Source organism: Vidua chalybeata, chromosome 27, assembly GCF_026979565.1.
Source record: "Vidua chalybeata isolate OUT-0048 chromosome 27, bVidCha1 merged haplotype, whole genome shotgun sequence".
Classification (NCBI taxonomy): domain Eukaryota; kingdom Metazoa; phylum Chordata; class Aves; order Passeriformes; family Viduidae; genus Vidua; species Vidua chalybeata.
The window spans coordinates 3905921-3921796 of record NC_071556.1 but is presented as its reverse complement, the minus strand read 5'-3'; the positions used below and the strand labels follow the sequence as shown (position 1 = coordinate 3921796).

The following is a 15876-nucleotide window of genomic DNA, read 5'->3' as shown; positions in this document are numbered from 1 at the left end:
ATTTTAGAGTCTGCAGGTCCCCGTGCAGCTCAGCAGGGCTGGGGAACTGGAAGGCAACTTTTGTTTCTGTGCTGAATCCCTAATTATGGTCATTTCTGGCTAATCAGGCCATGGGATGCAGAGTGGGTGTGAGGAGGAAGATTTCATCCTGCCTTCACAATTCAGGGCTGCTGCATCTTGTCCATCCTTAGGCCTGCAATAGTCCAGTCTATCAGAATGGTTTCTGTGGCCAAATTCTATTTAAGGACAGAGGGGTATGGACAAGATGATGTTAATCTGCAGGCTCAGACCTGAGATCCATCTTTTTTTAGAGAAACTCAGTTTTATATTTTGGCTGTACTCTCCCTTTGAGGGTAGGACAGCACAGGTGTTAAATCTGATGGAGGCTCCAGTGCCTGGTTGTTTCCTTGTGCTCTGTGACATCCCTTTGACTTTGCTGCAGAGAATCCATTTGCTTTTATTGCAGGATTGCAGTGGTGAGATGTATTTTGGCTGACTAAAACCAGCTGGCAGCCTGTGTGTTCTTGGGAAGTGCCCTCTCAAACTGTGCTGGCTTCCAGCAGCCAGGCCCTACAGAGAGGGGAAGGTTTGGGAAGGTTTCTGGGCTTTTGAGGCACTGACAAAATCCATAAAAAGAACGTATTTTTCTTGGATTATCCTTATGGGACAACCTGGGGTTCAGTAAATGGGACTGTTCTGCCCTTACAGAATCACTGAGGTTGGAAAAGACCTTTGAGGCCATCAAGTCCAGATGTCAGCCCAGCATCACCACCCTGCCCACCAGTAGCCATGTCCCCAGGTGCCACATCCATGGATGTTTTGAACACTTCCAGAGATGGTGATTCCACCTCTGCCCTGGACAGGCTGTTCCAAAGCTTTACAACCCTTTCCATGAAGATATTTTTCCTCATTTTCAGTCTAAACCTCCCGTGGTGCAGCTTGAGGCTGTGCTCAGGGTCTGGCTCTCCCTCAGCTCAGTTTTGGACTCAAAACCCCTGTCCTTGTTCTAGGCCTGTGTGGAATTTGCTGCCCTGATTTGCCATATGATGAAAAGAGACCTCAGATGTGGAGAGCAGCTGCAGATCCATAGTATTGACTTTTTTTTGACATGCTGTTTATCTGGTTAAGTGGATGATATTTATAAATCAGGCTGTGGTAGCAACCCCAGTGCTTTCTGAATATCTTCTTTTAAGTTTAATTCAGTAATTTGAGATTGTTGTTCCCAGCTGAAATTTTCTGTTCAGTTTGTTAGGATAGGTGAAGGCTGGATGAGATTTTGTTAGGAAGGATAGAGGCTGGGTGGAACGAGCTGTGTGTTAGTTGAGATGCTTATCTTCAATTTTCCACTCACTTTACAAGCTTGCAGGAAGCACATAGATCTACTTTTCCAAAACTGTATTGTGTCTTTTCCCTGTTGTTTCAGTGACAAACCTTAGTGCCTTTTATAGAATTTTAAGGACTTTTTTTTGTTCTTATTTCCCTGCCTTTATAATGGGCATAATACCACTTTACTATTTTGGTGGTGTTGTAGGAGGATTTGGTGCTTGCATATTACAGTAATTGATGCTCTGTAAAATGAAATGTTTTTAACACTTCCTATAACCATAAATTAAATACTGCTAACTACGTGGAATGCAGGTATTTAATTTCCTTGCAGTATTATTGGGCTTGTCCTTCCTCATAACACCACACAGCAAAAGTAGCTGCTTCAACCTTGCCAAAATTCAATGCCCTTCCCTGTTTTGATGTGTGGGTGCACTCCAGCAGTGGTGGCATCACCTTGGAGCCCAGTTCCTGCCTAAAGAAACAAAGTCTTGCTGTTGTAGTCCTTAGAAAAGTGAAAAACAAATGTGAGGGTTGCCTGTGCGGGGGGCTTTGGTTTGTTTGTTTGTTTTCAGACCTGCTGGTCCCAATTCCGATTTTGTCGGAGCCTGTGGAATACAGTTCCTCAAACGCTCTCAAAGTCACTTCTGAACTGAAAAGTCATGGAGTCAAACTAGGAAGTGTTGTGAAAGGCCTGCTCTGACGAGGCTGTGGCTCTGTTTGTTGCAGGCTGTTACGGGATACGCCCGGAGCTGGTGAACGAGAGCTGGTCGTGCTCGCGGTGCTCGGCCGGCGCCTGGGCAGCGGTAAGGACTGCACACAGCACCCTTCCCTCTGGCACTGCTGGCATCACTCACTGCTTAACACACATGGGTGGTGGGAGCATTCACGTGGCCTTTGACATCCCAGGTGGGGTGTAGTCGCTTTCTGGGGAGGATGAACAGCCTGGCAGAGCTTTTGGGTTGCGTGCTGAAGGGGTTGTGTTCCTGCAGGAATGTTGCCTGTGCAATCTCAGGGGAGGAGCTCTCCAGATGACCACTGATGGCCGGTGAGTGCTGGTTCTGAGTGTGTTTTCCTTCCATGCTGCACCTTATCTCCTTGTCTTGTGAATTTGGTCTTAATGCTCAGTGTAGCAGCAAGTTTTGGGGTTCTGGAGTGAACTGCTCCTCGCTGACTTGGCAGGATGAGCCCAAGAGACTGTGCTGCCCTACACTGCACCAGGCTGCTCGACAGCAGAGCTTCTGAACTCCTGCTGAATGTGGTTGTTTCTCTGAGAAAAGTCTTCTCAGAGAATGTTTAGCACTGTGCAATATCAGGTGTAGAAGAAGGTTGATCTCTGTTGTTCCAGAGACATTTACCTTGTGCCACCCTGATTAACAGTCAATTGGGAGCATTGCCAAGGCTGCCAACCCCTGGAAATGTGCTTCGATGCTGAGGGAGGCAGGGAAATGTTAACTGCCCTCCTGAGCATTTCATTGAAATGATGGCAGGCCCTGATTTGTGTCTTCACTTTGCTCCCCAGGTGGGTCCATGTAATCTGTGCTATTGCTGTCCCCGAGGCGCGTTTCCTCAATGTCATAGAGCGTCATCCTGTGGATATCAGCGCCATCCCCGAGCAGAGGTGGAAACTGGTGGGTGTCTTTTACTGGGGACAGTGTTTGGGAACAAGAGGCAAAGGGAAAAACTGTAACTAGACAGATAATCATTGTGTGGGTTCGTGAAGCAGCTGAGATTGGAGGTGATCTCGCTCTCACTTCCAAACAAAAGCTGCATTGTTTGTGTCTGCTGAGCCCTGTCAGTGCTTTGACACAAAACCAGCTCTGATTTCCAGCTGTGCCTTTACTCTCTGGGTGTGTGCTGTACCCTGGGCAGAGTCTGGGACTCCTTCCCACCTGCAGTCAGGTGTAAAGTGCCTGAAAGCTCCGTTTACTCCGAGTACTGCACAACAGGAGTGCAGAGGGACATGGTGACTAGAGAGAAGCTGACTTGTTCATCTCTAATTCACCTTTCCTTACAACATTTCTCTTTTTCTATCAAGAAATCTCTTATAGAAATGAATAAACATTTTTGTGACCCTGACTGCAAGGCAAGACTGCAAGGATTTTAATACAAGCCCAGCTCCAAGTTGTTATTTAGCTGTGTGGCCTCATCCGAGGGATTAGTAATGGACGATTCATTAGCTCAGAGCAATTTATCTTAATGTTAGTTAATGCTCCATCACTATAGTGTGTTATTGCAAAATAAATTGTGCTTTTGCTGCTTTTTTGGTACAGAAGTCAGCTGGGTGACACAGTGTGGGATGGGGAAGGTGCTGGAGCAGTGATAGATGGGTTAGTGCTGATGGATTCGTTAACAGAGCTGCTACTTAGTGCAGCGAGCCCGGGTGAGAGATTAGGAGGAACCTATCCCTGCTTCCAGAGTTATTTCTCTGTTGTGCAAATGGGTTTTGTACACAAATGTGAATGTAAAAAGCATTCATTATTCAGCAGGAGTGATGGGGCAGCGCAGTGCCAGGGTGATAAATCTTGCAGCGGTGGCTCTTTATGGATCAGCTGACACTTCCAACGTGCATCCTCTTCATTACCAGCACTTGTAACGCTGAACTTAAAATCCTTTTACACAACACTCACTTGTATTGCTTAATGGAGCCTCTCAAGGAAACATGACTTAATTCTTTAACCCTTCCTTGGCTGCCTGGCAGTCCTGCAGAGTCAGGGCAGTGTCTGTGTGTGTCTGACTCCGTTGCTTTGCTCTGCTCCAGAGCAGAGCTTGTGCCTACCAGAACCTCTGCATGGACTCACTGCACCCATTTCTCCTTCATTCCTCAATTAAAACTGCAAAGTTTCACAGAATCCCAGAATATCCTGAGTTGGGAGGGTCCCCAAAGACCATCAGTCCAACTTCTGGCCCTGCACAGACACCCCAACAATCCCACCCTGAGAGTGTTGTCCAAATGCTGCTGGAGCTCTGGAAAGAAATTTTGTTTGTTGTATTCCATTTGCACCTCGTGTTTTCTTCCTTTCTCAGGGAACCTGGAGAATTTTTGCTTGAAGTGCCTCGACTTACACAGGCCAGTGTTGGAATTTACAGGCACATATTCCTTATGCTGCTGTTAGCCAGAGCCTGGCTTGTAGCTCAAATGTCAAAACCTGGCTTTAAGCCCTTCACTTGGAAAGTTTTAGAGTTATCAATTAGGTAAGGATTAAACGATTAATTTGGATGGCAGAATACAGAGGCTGTGGTGTGGGGTGTGAGGTACAAAGGGAGTGTAAATTGGATAAGATTGTGTGCAGAGACTCATGAGCCATGGTGGGGAGTTTTATTAATTCATGGGAATTTGCAGGTAATTCCTGGAGCGTGTGGGGAGTCAGTGGAGGAGCTGGGGGCTGAGTGCTTTGGAGGTGAGCAGCTGCAGTTAGGAAGATAAACTGAGGGTGACTAAAAGGTGATGGCATTGGAGCTCCTGACTTTGGCAACGATGGACTTGGTGCAGTACTTGATAAAATTGGGAAGATGACCTTTGTGGCTGGAGAAGATGGAAAAGGAGAGGAGGAGTGATGTGAAGGGTGAGGACAGTTGATGTAAATAGATGAGGGTAGTGGAGGAGAGAGGGGGTAGGGGTTATCCATGGTTATAATTTGATTTTTAAATTTTTTTTATTGTTTTACGTTCCTGTGATGAGGGCTGAGGTACCAAGGAGTGGCAGTGATCTGGTGAAAGGAATATCTGTTCTCTAAGCATGGACCAGGTCTCCCTGTGCAAGCACAGACTTTTCAGTCCTTTTGTGGGTATGGCACCATTTTCAGAACTGCAGTTTCCTGCTCCCAGATTGATGGCACATTACAGGCCTGTGCACGTAAATTATTTATGACGTGGAAATTTGGAATAATTAGCTGTCATTCCTCAGTGGAGTAAATGAATTGCAGTGTTCATCATGCAGCAGACAGCCCATTTCTTACTCTCAGCAGTGACCTGACTCTGGTGTGCATTTATTCCGAAGATTTCTCTCCTGTGCTTTGGACTCTTTTCCCTCCCACAGAAAATGCCTTTAAATCTCTATGTGCAGCTTTCCCCCAGCACTTGGCACTGGTATTTCTGTCCATCCCATCTCTCACACTTCCAGATCTGCATTTTCATACGATCCCAGACTGGTTTGGGTTGGAAGGGACCTTAAATCCCACTCAGTGCCACTCCTGCCATGGGCAGGGACACCTTCCACTGTGCCAGGCTGCTCCAAGCCCTGTCCAACCTGGCCTTGGGCACTCCCAGGGATGGAGCAGCCACAGCTGCTCTGGGCACCCTGTGCCAGTGTTTTACCACCCTCACAGCCAAGAATTGTCACTTCCTCCATCACTCCTTACACATCAGGCTCACTGTCACTCACATTTATCTTTTGATCATATTTGCTCTGAACATCCTTTTGCTGCAGCTCTTGTGCCTGTCACAGGGAGTTTGTGTGGGCACAGGGTGGCACTGGCTGTGTGCTAATCCTGCCTTGGCAGAGTCCTGCTGGCATCAGGAGGGGCAGATTCCTGCCCTGGGAGGGTTAATGCCCCCCCGAGCCCCCTGTGTGTCAGCAGCTGTCCCTACTGCTGGGACAAGGGGATATTGACAGGTTAATAAAGGCATCTGTGCTATTGACTCCCCTCAGTCCTGCTGTGCACTTTCCTGGTGCTTATCAGCCTCTGGAACATGGTTTGCAGAGTGATAAAGGCTCAGCTTATTAAAGGCTAAACCCACGTTCTGGCAGCACTCAGGCTCTGGCTTTGAATTTCCTGGCTTTTGTTCATTTGTGTAAAAAGGCCAAATTAATCTTTGGTGTAAACAAACTGCCTTCAGTTAATTCATAGGAAGGAATGGGACTTATTTCATATAAATGTGGGGCAGAGCCCAGAGAGGGAGGGGGGTGTTGCACAGGAATAAGGAAGAACAAATCTGTTCTTTGGCATCTTTTGCTTTCAAGGAAGAGAAATGTTCCTGGAGAAGAAATCACAGAATCCCAGAATGGTTTGAGTTGGATGGGACCGTGAAGGTTTTGGAGTTCCACCCCCTGCCATGGTCAGGGACATCTTTTGTTCATTTTAACCATGAAAGGCACATTTGTCTCATGTCTGTGATATTAATTTTGCCCTGATTTGTCTTGTCCCAGCCTCGGATAAGGTAAAGAAGCTGCCCCGCCCCTGGAAGTGTCCAAGGCCAGATTGGATGGGGCTGGATGAGTGGGATGAGCTTTAAGGTCCTTCCAGCACAAACCATTCTGGGATTTGCTAATCAGTGACAGATTCCTGGAAATGGTAAAAACTGAGTGGTGTTTCCAAATGGATCCCTGGAAACATTATGCAAGCATCCATTCTTTAGACTGGTATTCCCAAAATCTCATTTTCTGTATTTCTGAGGGGCTGGAAACAAGAATTGGTGCTGTTATAGGGAGTGAGAAAATTTGTCTTGTTCCCACTACAGCTCCTGCTCACTGTCAGTGCCATCAGGCTCAGGATTTTTAGCTTTGAGAAAATGTAATTTCTTTCTAAAGCAGTCACACATATTGATTTACCTCATAACTGGATCTGCTTTGCAGAAAATGAGTGTGAAAATGTCTCCAAGATTTCAGACCTTTTTCCCCCATAATTCTGTTTTTTTCATACAATGTGTTTATTTCTTTTGTTTGCAAAACTGACTGAATTATCTACAGTGGCTCATCTGACGTGGATGCCGATAAAATATTTATGGTTGATATGCTTATGCATCTAAAATAAACACACAGTATTTTTGTTCCATTATATGATTTTATATTCCATGAGATCTGATCAATACAATGTCCCATTAAATAGAATCGAGCAAATTGCCACCCAGTTACTGCGTTCTGTCCTTTCAGAAAAATGGAAATGTTCTTTTCCAGCAGCGCACCTGTGAGGATCCAGCTGCTGCTGGAATTAATGAAGTGTAGGTGCACTGTTTATGTGAGGAGGGTGAGGGTGCAGCAGTTCTCTGGTACCACTGGTGGGTGTTTGCCTGGTTCCAGTGAGCCCAGTCCAAACTGGAGCCCAGTCTGTCTGTGCCCAGCGTGGCTCTGCAGGGCTGAGTGACTGGAGGTGCTGGCATGGCCACGGGAGTGCTGAGGTAGGGAATGACAATATCTGCTGGAGTTTCTTGGCTTGCAGAGATCCTGAGTGGGTGCACACAGACAGTCCTGGCCGTGTGGGCCTGACCCCTTGGCACAGAACATCACTTTGGCTGTGGCACTGCAGCCATGGGCTCTGTGCCGTGGGGGCTGTGGGGTCTCTGCAGGGCTCCAGCAGAGATCTGAGCTCTGGGTGTGAGCCCCACGTGTGCTCCCTTGCAGAGGTGACTCCAGCTGTGCTCCCTTGCAGAGCTGGGTGTGACTCCAGCTGTGTTCCTTGCAGAGGTGACTCCAGCTGTGCTCCTTGCAGAGCTGGGTGTGACTGCAGCTGTGTTCCTTGCAGAGATGACTCCAGCTGTGCTCCTTGCAGAGCTGGGTGTGACTCCAGCTGTGTTCCTTGCAGAGCTGGGTGTGAGCCCCACGTGTGCTCCCTTGCAGAGGTGACTCCAGCTGTGTTCCTTTGCAGAGGTGACTCCAGCTGTGCTCCCTTGCAGAGGTGACTCCAGCTGTGCTCCCTTGCAGAGCTGGGTGTGACTCCAGCTGTGTTCCTTTGCAGAGGTGACTCCAGCTGTGCTCCCTTGCAGAGCTGGCTGTGACTCCAGCTGTGCTCCCTTGCAGAGCTGGGTGTGACTCCAGCTGTGTTCCCTTGCAGAGGTGACTCCAGCTGTGTTCCTTGCAGAGCTGGCTGTGACTCCAGCTGTGCTCCCTTGCAGAGCTGGGTGTGACCCCAGCTGTGTTTCTTGCAGAGGTGACTCCAGCTGTGCTCCTTGCAGAGCTGGGTGTGACTCCAGCTGTGCTCCCTTGCAGAGGTGACTCCAGCTGTGCTCCCTTGCAGAGGTGACTCCAGCTGTGTTCCTTGCAGAGCTGGGTGTGACTCCAGCTGTGTTCCCTTGCAGAGGTGACTCCAGCTGTGCTCCTTGCAGAGCTGGGTGTGACTGCAGCTGTGTTCCCTTGCAGAGGTGTGTGTACTGCAGGAAGAGGATGAAGAAGGTGTCTGGGGCCTGTGTCCAGTGCTCCTACGAGCACTGCTCCACGTCCTTCCACGTGACGTGCGCGCACGCGGCCGGCGTGCCCATGGAGCCTGACGACTGGCCCTACGTCGTGTCCATCACCTGCTTCAAGCACAAAGCAGCAAACCAGAATGTAGGTTTTGGGATGGGATTGGGGTTTCTGTGCTGGGGGGGTTGGACTGGGGGATTTGGGGTTTTGTTGTGTTGTTTGGTTTTTGGGGTTTTTAAAAATAGTTTCTCCCCGCCCGTGTTGGCTCAAAACGTTTTGTGCTTTTAATGCAGAAGGGTTGTCCAGGGAGTCATTGTTGGGGATGGCTTTAATCTGTAAGAGGGCTGCTTTGGGTGGGATATTGGGAAGGAATTCCTAGCTGTGAAGAGGGGAGAACACTGGCACAGAGTGCTCAGAGCAGCTGTGGCTGCCCCTGGATCCCTGGAAGTGTCCAAGGCCAGGTTGGACGGGGCTTGGAGCACCCTGAGAATGTGGAAGGTGTCCCTGCCACGGCAGGAGTGGGACTGGATGGACTTCAAGGTCCTCCTCACCCAAACCATTCCATGATTCCATGGAATTTTGGAGCCAGCTCTTGCAGTTGTGGCTGGCAGCTGATCCTGCTGTGTCCCTGCAGGTCCCGTTCCGGAGGGAGGTGGCCCTGGGGCAGACAGTGATCACCAAGAACAGGAACGGGCTCTACTATCGCTGCAGGGTCATCGGCACCAGCACCCAGACCTTCTACGAAGTGAACTTCGACGATGGCTCCTACAGTGACAACGTTTACCCCGAGAGCATCATTGTAAGGCAGCTCTGGGGACACTGCTGTGTCACAGGCAGTGTACAAACTGTGATCTGTGCCTTGGGGTGGAACAGCAAAACAAAACTCAACTTTTTCATTTTAATTTTTAAGTTGCTGCTTGCCTAGAAAATCTCATCCCGCTCTTCATGACAGATCTTGTTTCTGACATTATCTCATTTATTTTTTGGTTGCTTTACAAAGATGTGATCTTGCTGAATGCAGATGACTTCACAGAAAGCAGTGTTTGTTCTAAATTTCATCCTATTTGTTTTGTGGTTGAATAATCTTATTTTTCAACTGACAAGTGTGATTCATGGGGGAAGCAGATTGTTCGTAAGCACTTCTGGTTCAAAACAGGGAATTCACTTAATAGAGAGAATGTCTAGAAGAGGCTGATTTGTCAGCTCATGCATTGCCTTCCTGATCGTGCCACTGATTCACTGAGTTGCCCTGCTTGTTTTTGAGATACAGGAGATGTGATGTTGTGGGATTTGTAATGAGAAATGTCCATGAACTGGGTGCTGGCAGCAGAAGGAGCTGCCAGAGTCGATTGCTGGTCTCAGGCTGGTTTTGTTTGAGATGCCCACAATTAATCACAAGTGCAGAAACGTACCTTATTGCTCATTACCATGTGATTTTAGCACACCTCTGGCTCCTGAGCTCTGGTGGAGTTGTGTCTCTGACCCCTCTCTCTCTGTCCTCAGAGCAGGGACTGCATCCGGATGGGGCCCCCTCCGGAGGGGGAGCTGGTGCAGCTGCAGTGGACGGACGGGATCATCTACAAGGCCAAGTTCATTGCAGCCCAGATCAGTCAGATTTACCAGGTGAGTGTGGCAGAGGGATCCCTGGGGTGTGCTCCAGGATGGGAGAGCTGAGCCTGCACCAGGGATGGGCTGCTGGAGCTGGGCAGAGCAGGAGGAGGATTTGGGAGCAGATGATTTATTCCCTCTGAGTTTGTCTAGCCTGAACTTGACACCCCCTATTAAACTGTGCTCTGTGTCCTTCTGCTTTATGCAGAAAAGTGTATTAAAGTCTTGGGCAAAGGAAATAAGAATCCCTTAAAAACTTTTAATAGTTTTAACATTTTGCTGTGCACGTTTCAATGAATAAACATCCCTGGAACATCTGATGCATAATTCATTATATAATCAGTGCTTAGCAAGAAGAGTTTCATGGGAGGAGTTTTTTTGTACCTGGCTGACTATTTCTGCTGGTTGAAATACAAATGTACTTTAGTAGCTGGGATTGTTTCCTTGTGACCTGTGAAAATGCTTTGTTTAAGATGAAAGAAATTCTTATTACCATATTGGCCTGAACAGAGGGCTGCTTTCATTATATGCGAAAAGCTGCTTTTTTCAGGATATGAATCAAAAATCAGTAGAAATGTGAGGTGCTGGGCCAGCTGGAGCACAGATATTTTGGGATTCATGGAGAGCTGAATGAATCCACTTGGATAAGACAGAGGTGCCTGAACAGCACTGAAAGCAGCACTTTTTGGGCTCAGCATCCTCACCAGAGCTTGGGAGTGCTCATTCCACAGCAGCCCTGGAGGCATCCATGGGAGCTGGCCCCTGATGCTTCCTGGGTGTTCCTGGAGGGCCCAGGTGTGGCACAGGCTGGGAATGGGCTGTTCAAATGCTGGCTCTGAGTTCATCTTCTGCCTCCCTGCAGGTGGAGTTTGAAGATGGCTCTCAGCTAATGGTAAAGCGTGGGGATATTTATACCTTGGAGGAAGAGCTTCCCAAGAGAGTCAAGTCTCGCCTGGTGGGTACCAAAATAGCAAACAATAAACCAGCTGCAGCTTGCAGAACCTCTTCACATTTTCTTCATGTATTTTTTAGACATTAGGTGAATGCAGCCTCCAATTTCTGTGTCTGTAAAACTGCTTGTCATTCCCAAAATACACAGAGTGGAAGAAATCCTGGCCAAGGATGCTTGAGAGGCACAGAAATGATTTCCCCTTGCATGTGTTCAGCTCCGAGTTTTATTTTCTCTGGTTAAAAGATTATGTTCAGATCATTTTACACCACATGAATTCATTTATATGGAGTCACCCTGTCCAAGTGTGAGGTGAGCTGGGCTGCAGCTCAGGGGTTTCTGGAGAAGTGATTATCACCGTGAGACCAAACCCCCTTTTCTCACCAAACTGGAGATTTAGAGTGTGGCTCTTACCTATAAATCTCTTAATCTACAAGATCAGGCTGTCTCTAAGTGCATACAGTGGAATTACAGAGCCTAGAAAAGATGAGGGATTTATTTCATAGCTTTTTTTTTTTTTGGTTCCAGACCTACTGGGTGTTTTCAGACCTGGTGCTTTACCCTTTAAAGCCATTTCATTTAACCAGGTGATGGGGCTGGAGAATGCCCAGGTTGTTCCCAGCCCAAGGGGACTGTGGGTCTCTCCCTGTTTTCCTGCTGTGCCCTTAATGGTTGTTTTGTGTCTCCTGCAGTCCCTCAGCACTGGGGCCCCTCAGGAAGATGTGTTTTTGGGAGATGAAGTGAGAGCAGCCAAGCGTCCCCGGCTGGGGAATCCAAGAAATCCTGAAGAATATGGACAACCCCCAGATTACCTGGCCTTTATGGAGAGCCTGTTGCAGACACAGTACCAGCCTGGGACTCAGAGCAACATGTTTTAATCAGGATTCATTGAAAATATTCAATTAACCCTTTTTGAGTTAGTGGAAAAATAAATAGGAAACTGTGGAATGGAAGACCAGCCCTGTGCAATAGTCTGCTGTGAATTTCTTTCATCTCCTCTTGGTTTGGACTGCAGGAAATCCCTGTCTGGCTGCTACCTCGACCTTGCCAGGAGTTGCTGACCAAGAGCTGGGGATCTTGGAAACCTTTCAGCTTTTCACACGGAGACTTTGGAAGAGTTTCTACAGATGGAGCTTTGTGACTGGTTCTTTTTTATGAGGAAAGGGTTAAAATTTAACAAAATGACTTTTTCAAATCTGTCAAACTTTTGTCTTTCAAGGTGCTATTACATTGACTACTGAAGCAGCCTTTGGAATCGTGTTTTCTGTACATAGACGTCACCTTTGTGAAGTTTTCTATGAATGAGCATTATTAAAAAAAAAAAGCAAGCAAAAATAGGAAAATGAAAGTTTCCACAAAACATTTTTCTAGATTATGGCTTTAAAACAGAAAATAAATTAAATCCTCCCCCCTCACCCCCAAACGAATTGTGACTGATGTTACAGCGGGGAGAGGGAGAGCAAGAGCAGATGTCCTGGAATGTTCTGGGTTCTTCTTTTGTAAAGAAACACTACCTTTGTAAGCTGGGGAAGGTGGGGGAAGAAATGTTCACCGCTGGGATGTTTCTGCCATTGGCTCTCTGAAAGCCCTGGGATGGATGTTGGCATCGCTGCCACGTCACCAGGGAGGGGCTTAGGGAAGAAATGGCCAGGTTGGCTCATTCCTGTCATCTTCCTTCCCCATCTTTGCCATCACAGTTGCTTTCTAGTTCAGGATCAGCATGGCTTTGAGTTCCAGTGTGCCACCCTGGTTTGGCAAGTGTTCTGTTGCTGCTTGTGTTAGCTCCCCACGAGCCGCCCCCGTCCGCAGCGGCGAGAGGCTCCCTGGCAGCACTTCTCCCTTAGTACTTCTCCTCTCTCTTTCCTTTGTCTCTTTATTTTTATTTTTTTTTTTTCTTTTTTTGAGTTGTGCTCCTTACAGTGTGAGAATCATTCCATGACAGAAGCTTGGGAGGTGTTTGTATGTTTTTCTTTTATCCTATTAAAGAAGAAATTCCTCAAACATCTGATTGTCGTGACATCCTTTCCTTAAGTAAAGACTGAGCCTGTGATTTACTCCTGGGGAAGAGGAGTGCAAGCCCTGCCTTTGATTGGACTCAGCTCACTGAGGATGGAAGGAGCATTAAAGGCAGACCCCAACCCTGAGGTGTTGAGTGGGCAGCTCCCACCTGGACGTTTGGAAATCGCCTCGGGCCGAAGAGCTGATGTGGAGCAGTGCTTGGGAAAGAGCCTCATCCAAACCCTGCCAAAGTCACTGGAAAGTCTTCCACTCTCTTTGGAGGACCTCAGTCGGTTCAGAGGGAGAGAACAGAACGAGGCAGTGCTGGTCCTGAGCTGGAAGGGGCCATGGCAGAGCTGGGAAGGTTCAGGTGCAGGGGGGAGAGAGGAGAGGGCACCCGGACCCTCCCCTCACTCCACGCCCCAGCCCGAGCAACCTGGAATGCTGCACTGCAATCTTTCCCACTTAATTCCCTGAAATTACTGGATGGAGAGAGACAATATTCTTGTTTTTATTCTTATTTTTAAGCCCCTTTGCAAGGTGGTCGTTGTTCTGGGGAGAGGCTGTTAAGTAACGCTCTGGCTGGATCTTTAAGGGAATAAGTGGGAAGGATTTGTGGGCTAGCAGATGGTAGATTAGCATCTTAAGAGACTCCGTGGGTATTAAACTGTCCTAGTGAAAGAGTGGAGATAGAATAAAGCAATTTAATTCTTTTTTTTACTTTGGTTTTGTTCTCCCTTGAGGACTGGAAGTCTCATCCTTTCTTCTGCCTCTGCTACGGGTCCTTTTTGTGTGCGTGGCTGCGCGTGCGTGGTTGGAAGACCTTGGAAACAGGGTTCTGCTTTTGGTTTTTTTTTTTTTGTATTTCTGAGTTTTTGACGTTTTCAGTAGATGTCTCCACGAATAAAACCAAACTGAGACTAATAAAAGTTTAAAAAAATTGGCAAGGTTCTCCCGAGCCTCGGTTGTTCCTCCTACAGAGCTGTCTCCCGTCGGTTGAAATGTGATTAAATAGAAAACTTGCTGTATAAAAGACTTAAGAATGTTGCCAGGCCACGAGAGAAATATTTAAAACAATTGAAAGAGAAATTTAACCAGCAGAGGAATTTTTTTGGAGGTGGGAGGGAAGGGTGGGATGGGATGAGTGGTTGTGAGCGACGGGGAATTTCCTCTGCATGTTTGAGTCCTGCAATAGCTGTATCCATATGTAGTACCTTTCCCAAATACTATTTATATTGTAAAAACAGAAGTGTGTTTCCTCACCCCATATTCACATGCTGAGTTATGTTGAAACATGAACCTGGAACTGTCGAATGCCCTTCCTTGGTGCAAGGCTTTTCTCTCTTTTTGTTTTTTTTAAAATCCCTCTTTTTGGTTTGGGAATGACTTGTGGAGATTCAGGATAGTGGCCATACTGATGGCCTCTGGGCATCAGCCTGTTGAAAATGAAATAGGAAATGCACATTCCTACCCCTTCCTCCAGTGAAATATATTTGTGTCTGATTATGTGCTATAAAAACAATGATTTTTTTTTTTCTTTCTCCCCCTAGATGAAGGCTGTGATGTATTTTTTGCCTATTTTTTTCTCTGCCTCTAGGTTCAAAATGAATTAAAAGCTGTTGAGCGTTTCAGAATGACACTTTTTGGGGGGTTGAAGTCTCTTCATTTCTAAGTTTCAAGTCTTGTGCAGCAGGAGGTCGTTGAACCTCCTCAAACAGCAGCATCTTCCTGAAACGTCATTTAAACACCTTAAATTTCCCATCCAGAGCTTTTTGATAAACGCCAGTTCTTGCAGGATGAGGCTGATGCTGCAGGTTATGTGAAAGAAAAGAAATCTCCAACTTCCAGTCTTTTGCAGCTTTTTAGCTTTCCTGAGGAATTGTCCAGTGGGGAGGAACTCTTGGAATTTACACCCACACAAAGCCCACAAAGGAACTGAAACCCACCAAGCTTTTGGAGGTCGAGCTCTGCTGTGTGATTTTGGAGATGTCTGGAGCAGGAGCTGCCCGGAGCCGGGCTCGGGGATGGATCAGCCCCCGCAGGGTGGGACGGGCATTCCCAGGTTCTGCTGCTCCCTGGGGCTGCTCCAGGAGCTGTGGGGCTCCAGGGGGTTCTGACCTGGGCATGGCTCTCGGGGTCTGGGTGTCGAGGTGACCCCAAGAGTGTAAAAGTCCTCATTTCCCAGCCCGAGCAGCCAAAGGAGGAGTCTGAATGCACAGGGTTGGCTTTTCCCTTCTCTAGAACGTTCTTTCTCTGACCTGCTGAGCTCTGTCCAGCAGCTCGGCCATGGCATTCTGTCTGCCCTCAGGGCAGTGTTCACATTTTATACCAAAAACTCCGTGTGCCGTGGTTACAATAACGTGCCAATATCTGTCATTGATGTTGGGCAGTGTGTCTGTGCCTGAAACCAACAGAAAAGTGTCACCAGCACAGCAGGACATGGAGGGCAAGGAGAAGGAGAAGAAGGTCAGGACATGCCCAAATCCCTCCATTTTGTCCCCTTGAACCCCATTCTAAAAAACCCCAAAATTCTACTTTTTCACCCTGTGTCAATTCAACTACCACACTGCTCAAACCCTCGCGGTTTGTAATTCCTCACACAGAGCTGGCAGCTTTTCCCACAGGCTAAAATGGAAGCCACAGGTGTTTTTGACTTGGTGCCAAGGTCTCTGAGCCCCCTGCCAGGGTCTCAGCCAGCCAGGGCACCCAGAGGGGTGTCCTGGGTTCCCACCCCTGGCAACGCCAGGAGGGCTGGGCTGAGCTCACACCAGCGAGTCCAAGCCTGACACTGGAGCAGTGCCCGAGTCAGAGGGCACAGGTGGGACCTGCAGGGATCCCAAAGTTACAGGGACAGAGGGAACAAATTGCTTGGCACTCCCGG

General features: G+C 47.8%; 1 protein-coding gene across 4 annotated transcripts in view; it reads left to right on the top strand.

Annotated features, from left to right (window-relative positions):
- KDM4B (lysine demethylase 4B) overlaps positions 1-14634 on the top strand; it is a 75378-nt gene extending 60744 nt beyond the window's left edge. For all 4 annotated transcript variants that reach the window (XM_053965799.1, XM_053965798.1, XM_053965797.1 and 1 more), the window contains 8 exons: positions 2053-2129; positions 2316-2371; positions 2846-2954; positions 8399-8584; positions 9075-9239; positions 9944-10063; positions 10911-11003; positions 11690-14634. In XM_053965799.1, coding sequence (XP_053821774.1) covers positions 2053-2129; positions 2316-2371; positions 2846-2954; positions 8399-8584; positions 9075-9239; positions 9944-10063; positions 10911-11003; positions 11690-11875 — 992 coding nt within the window. In that variant the 3' untranslated portion in view covers positions 11876-14634. The remainder of the gene's footprint in view (positions 1-2052; positions 2130-2315; positions 2372-2845; positions 2955-8398; positions 8585-9074; positions 9240-9943; positions 10064-10910; positions 11004-11689) is intronic.
- The last annotated feature ends 1242 nt before the right edge of the window (positions 14635-15876 follow it).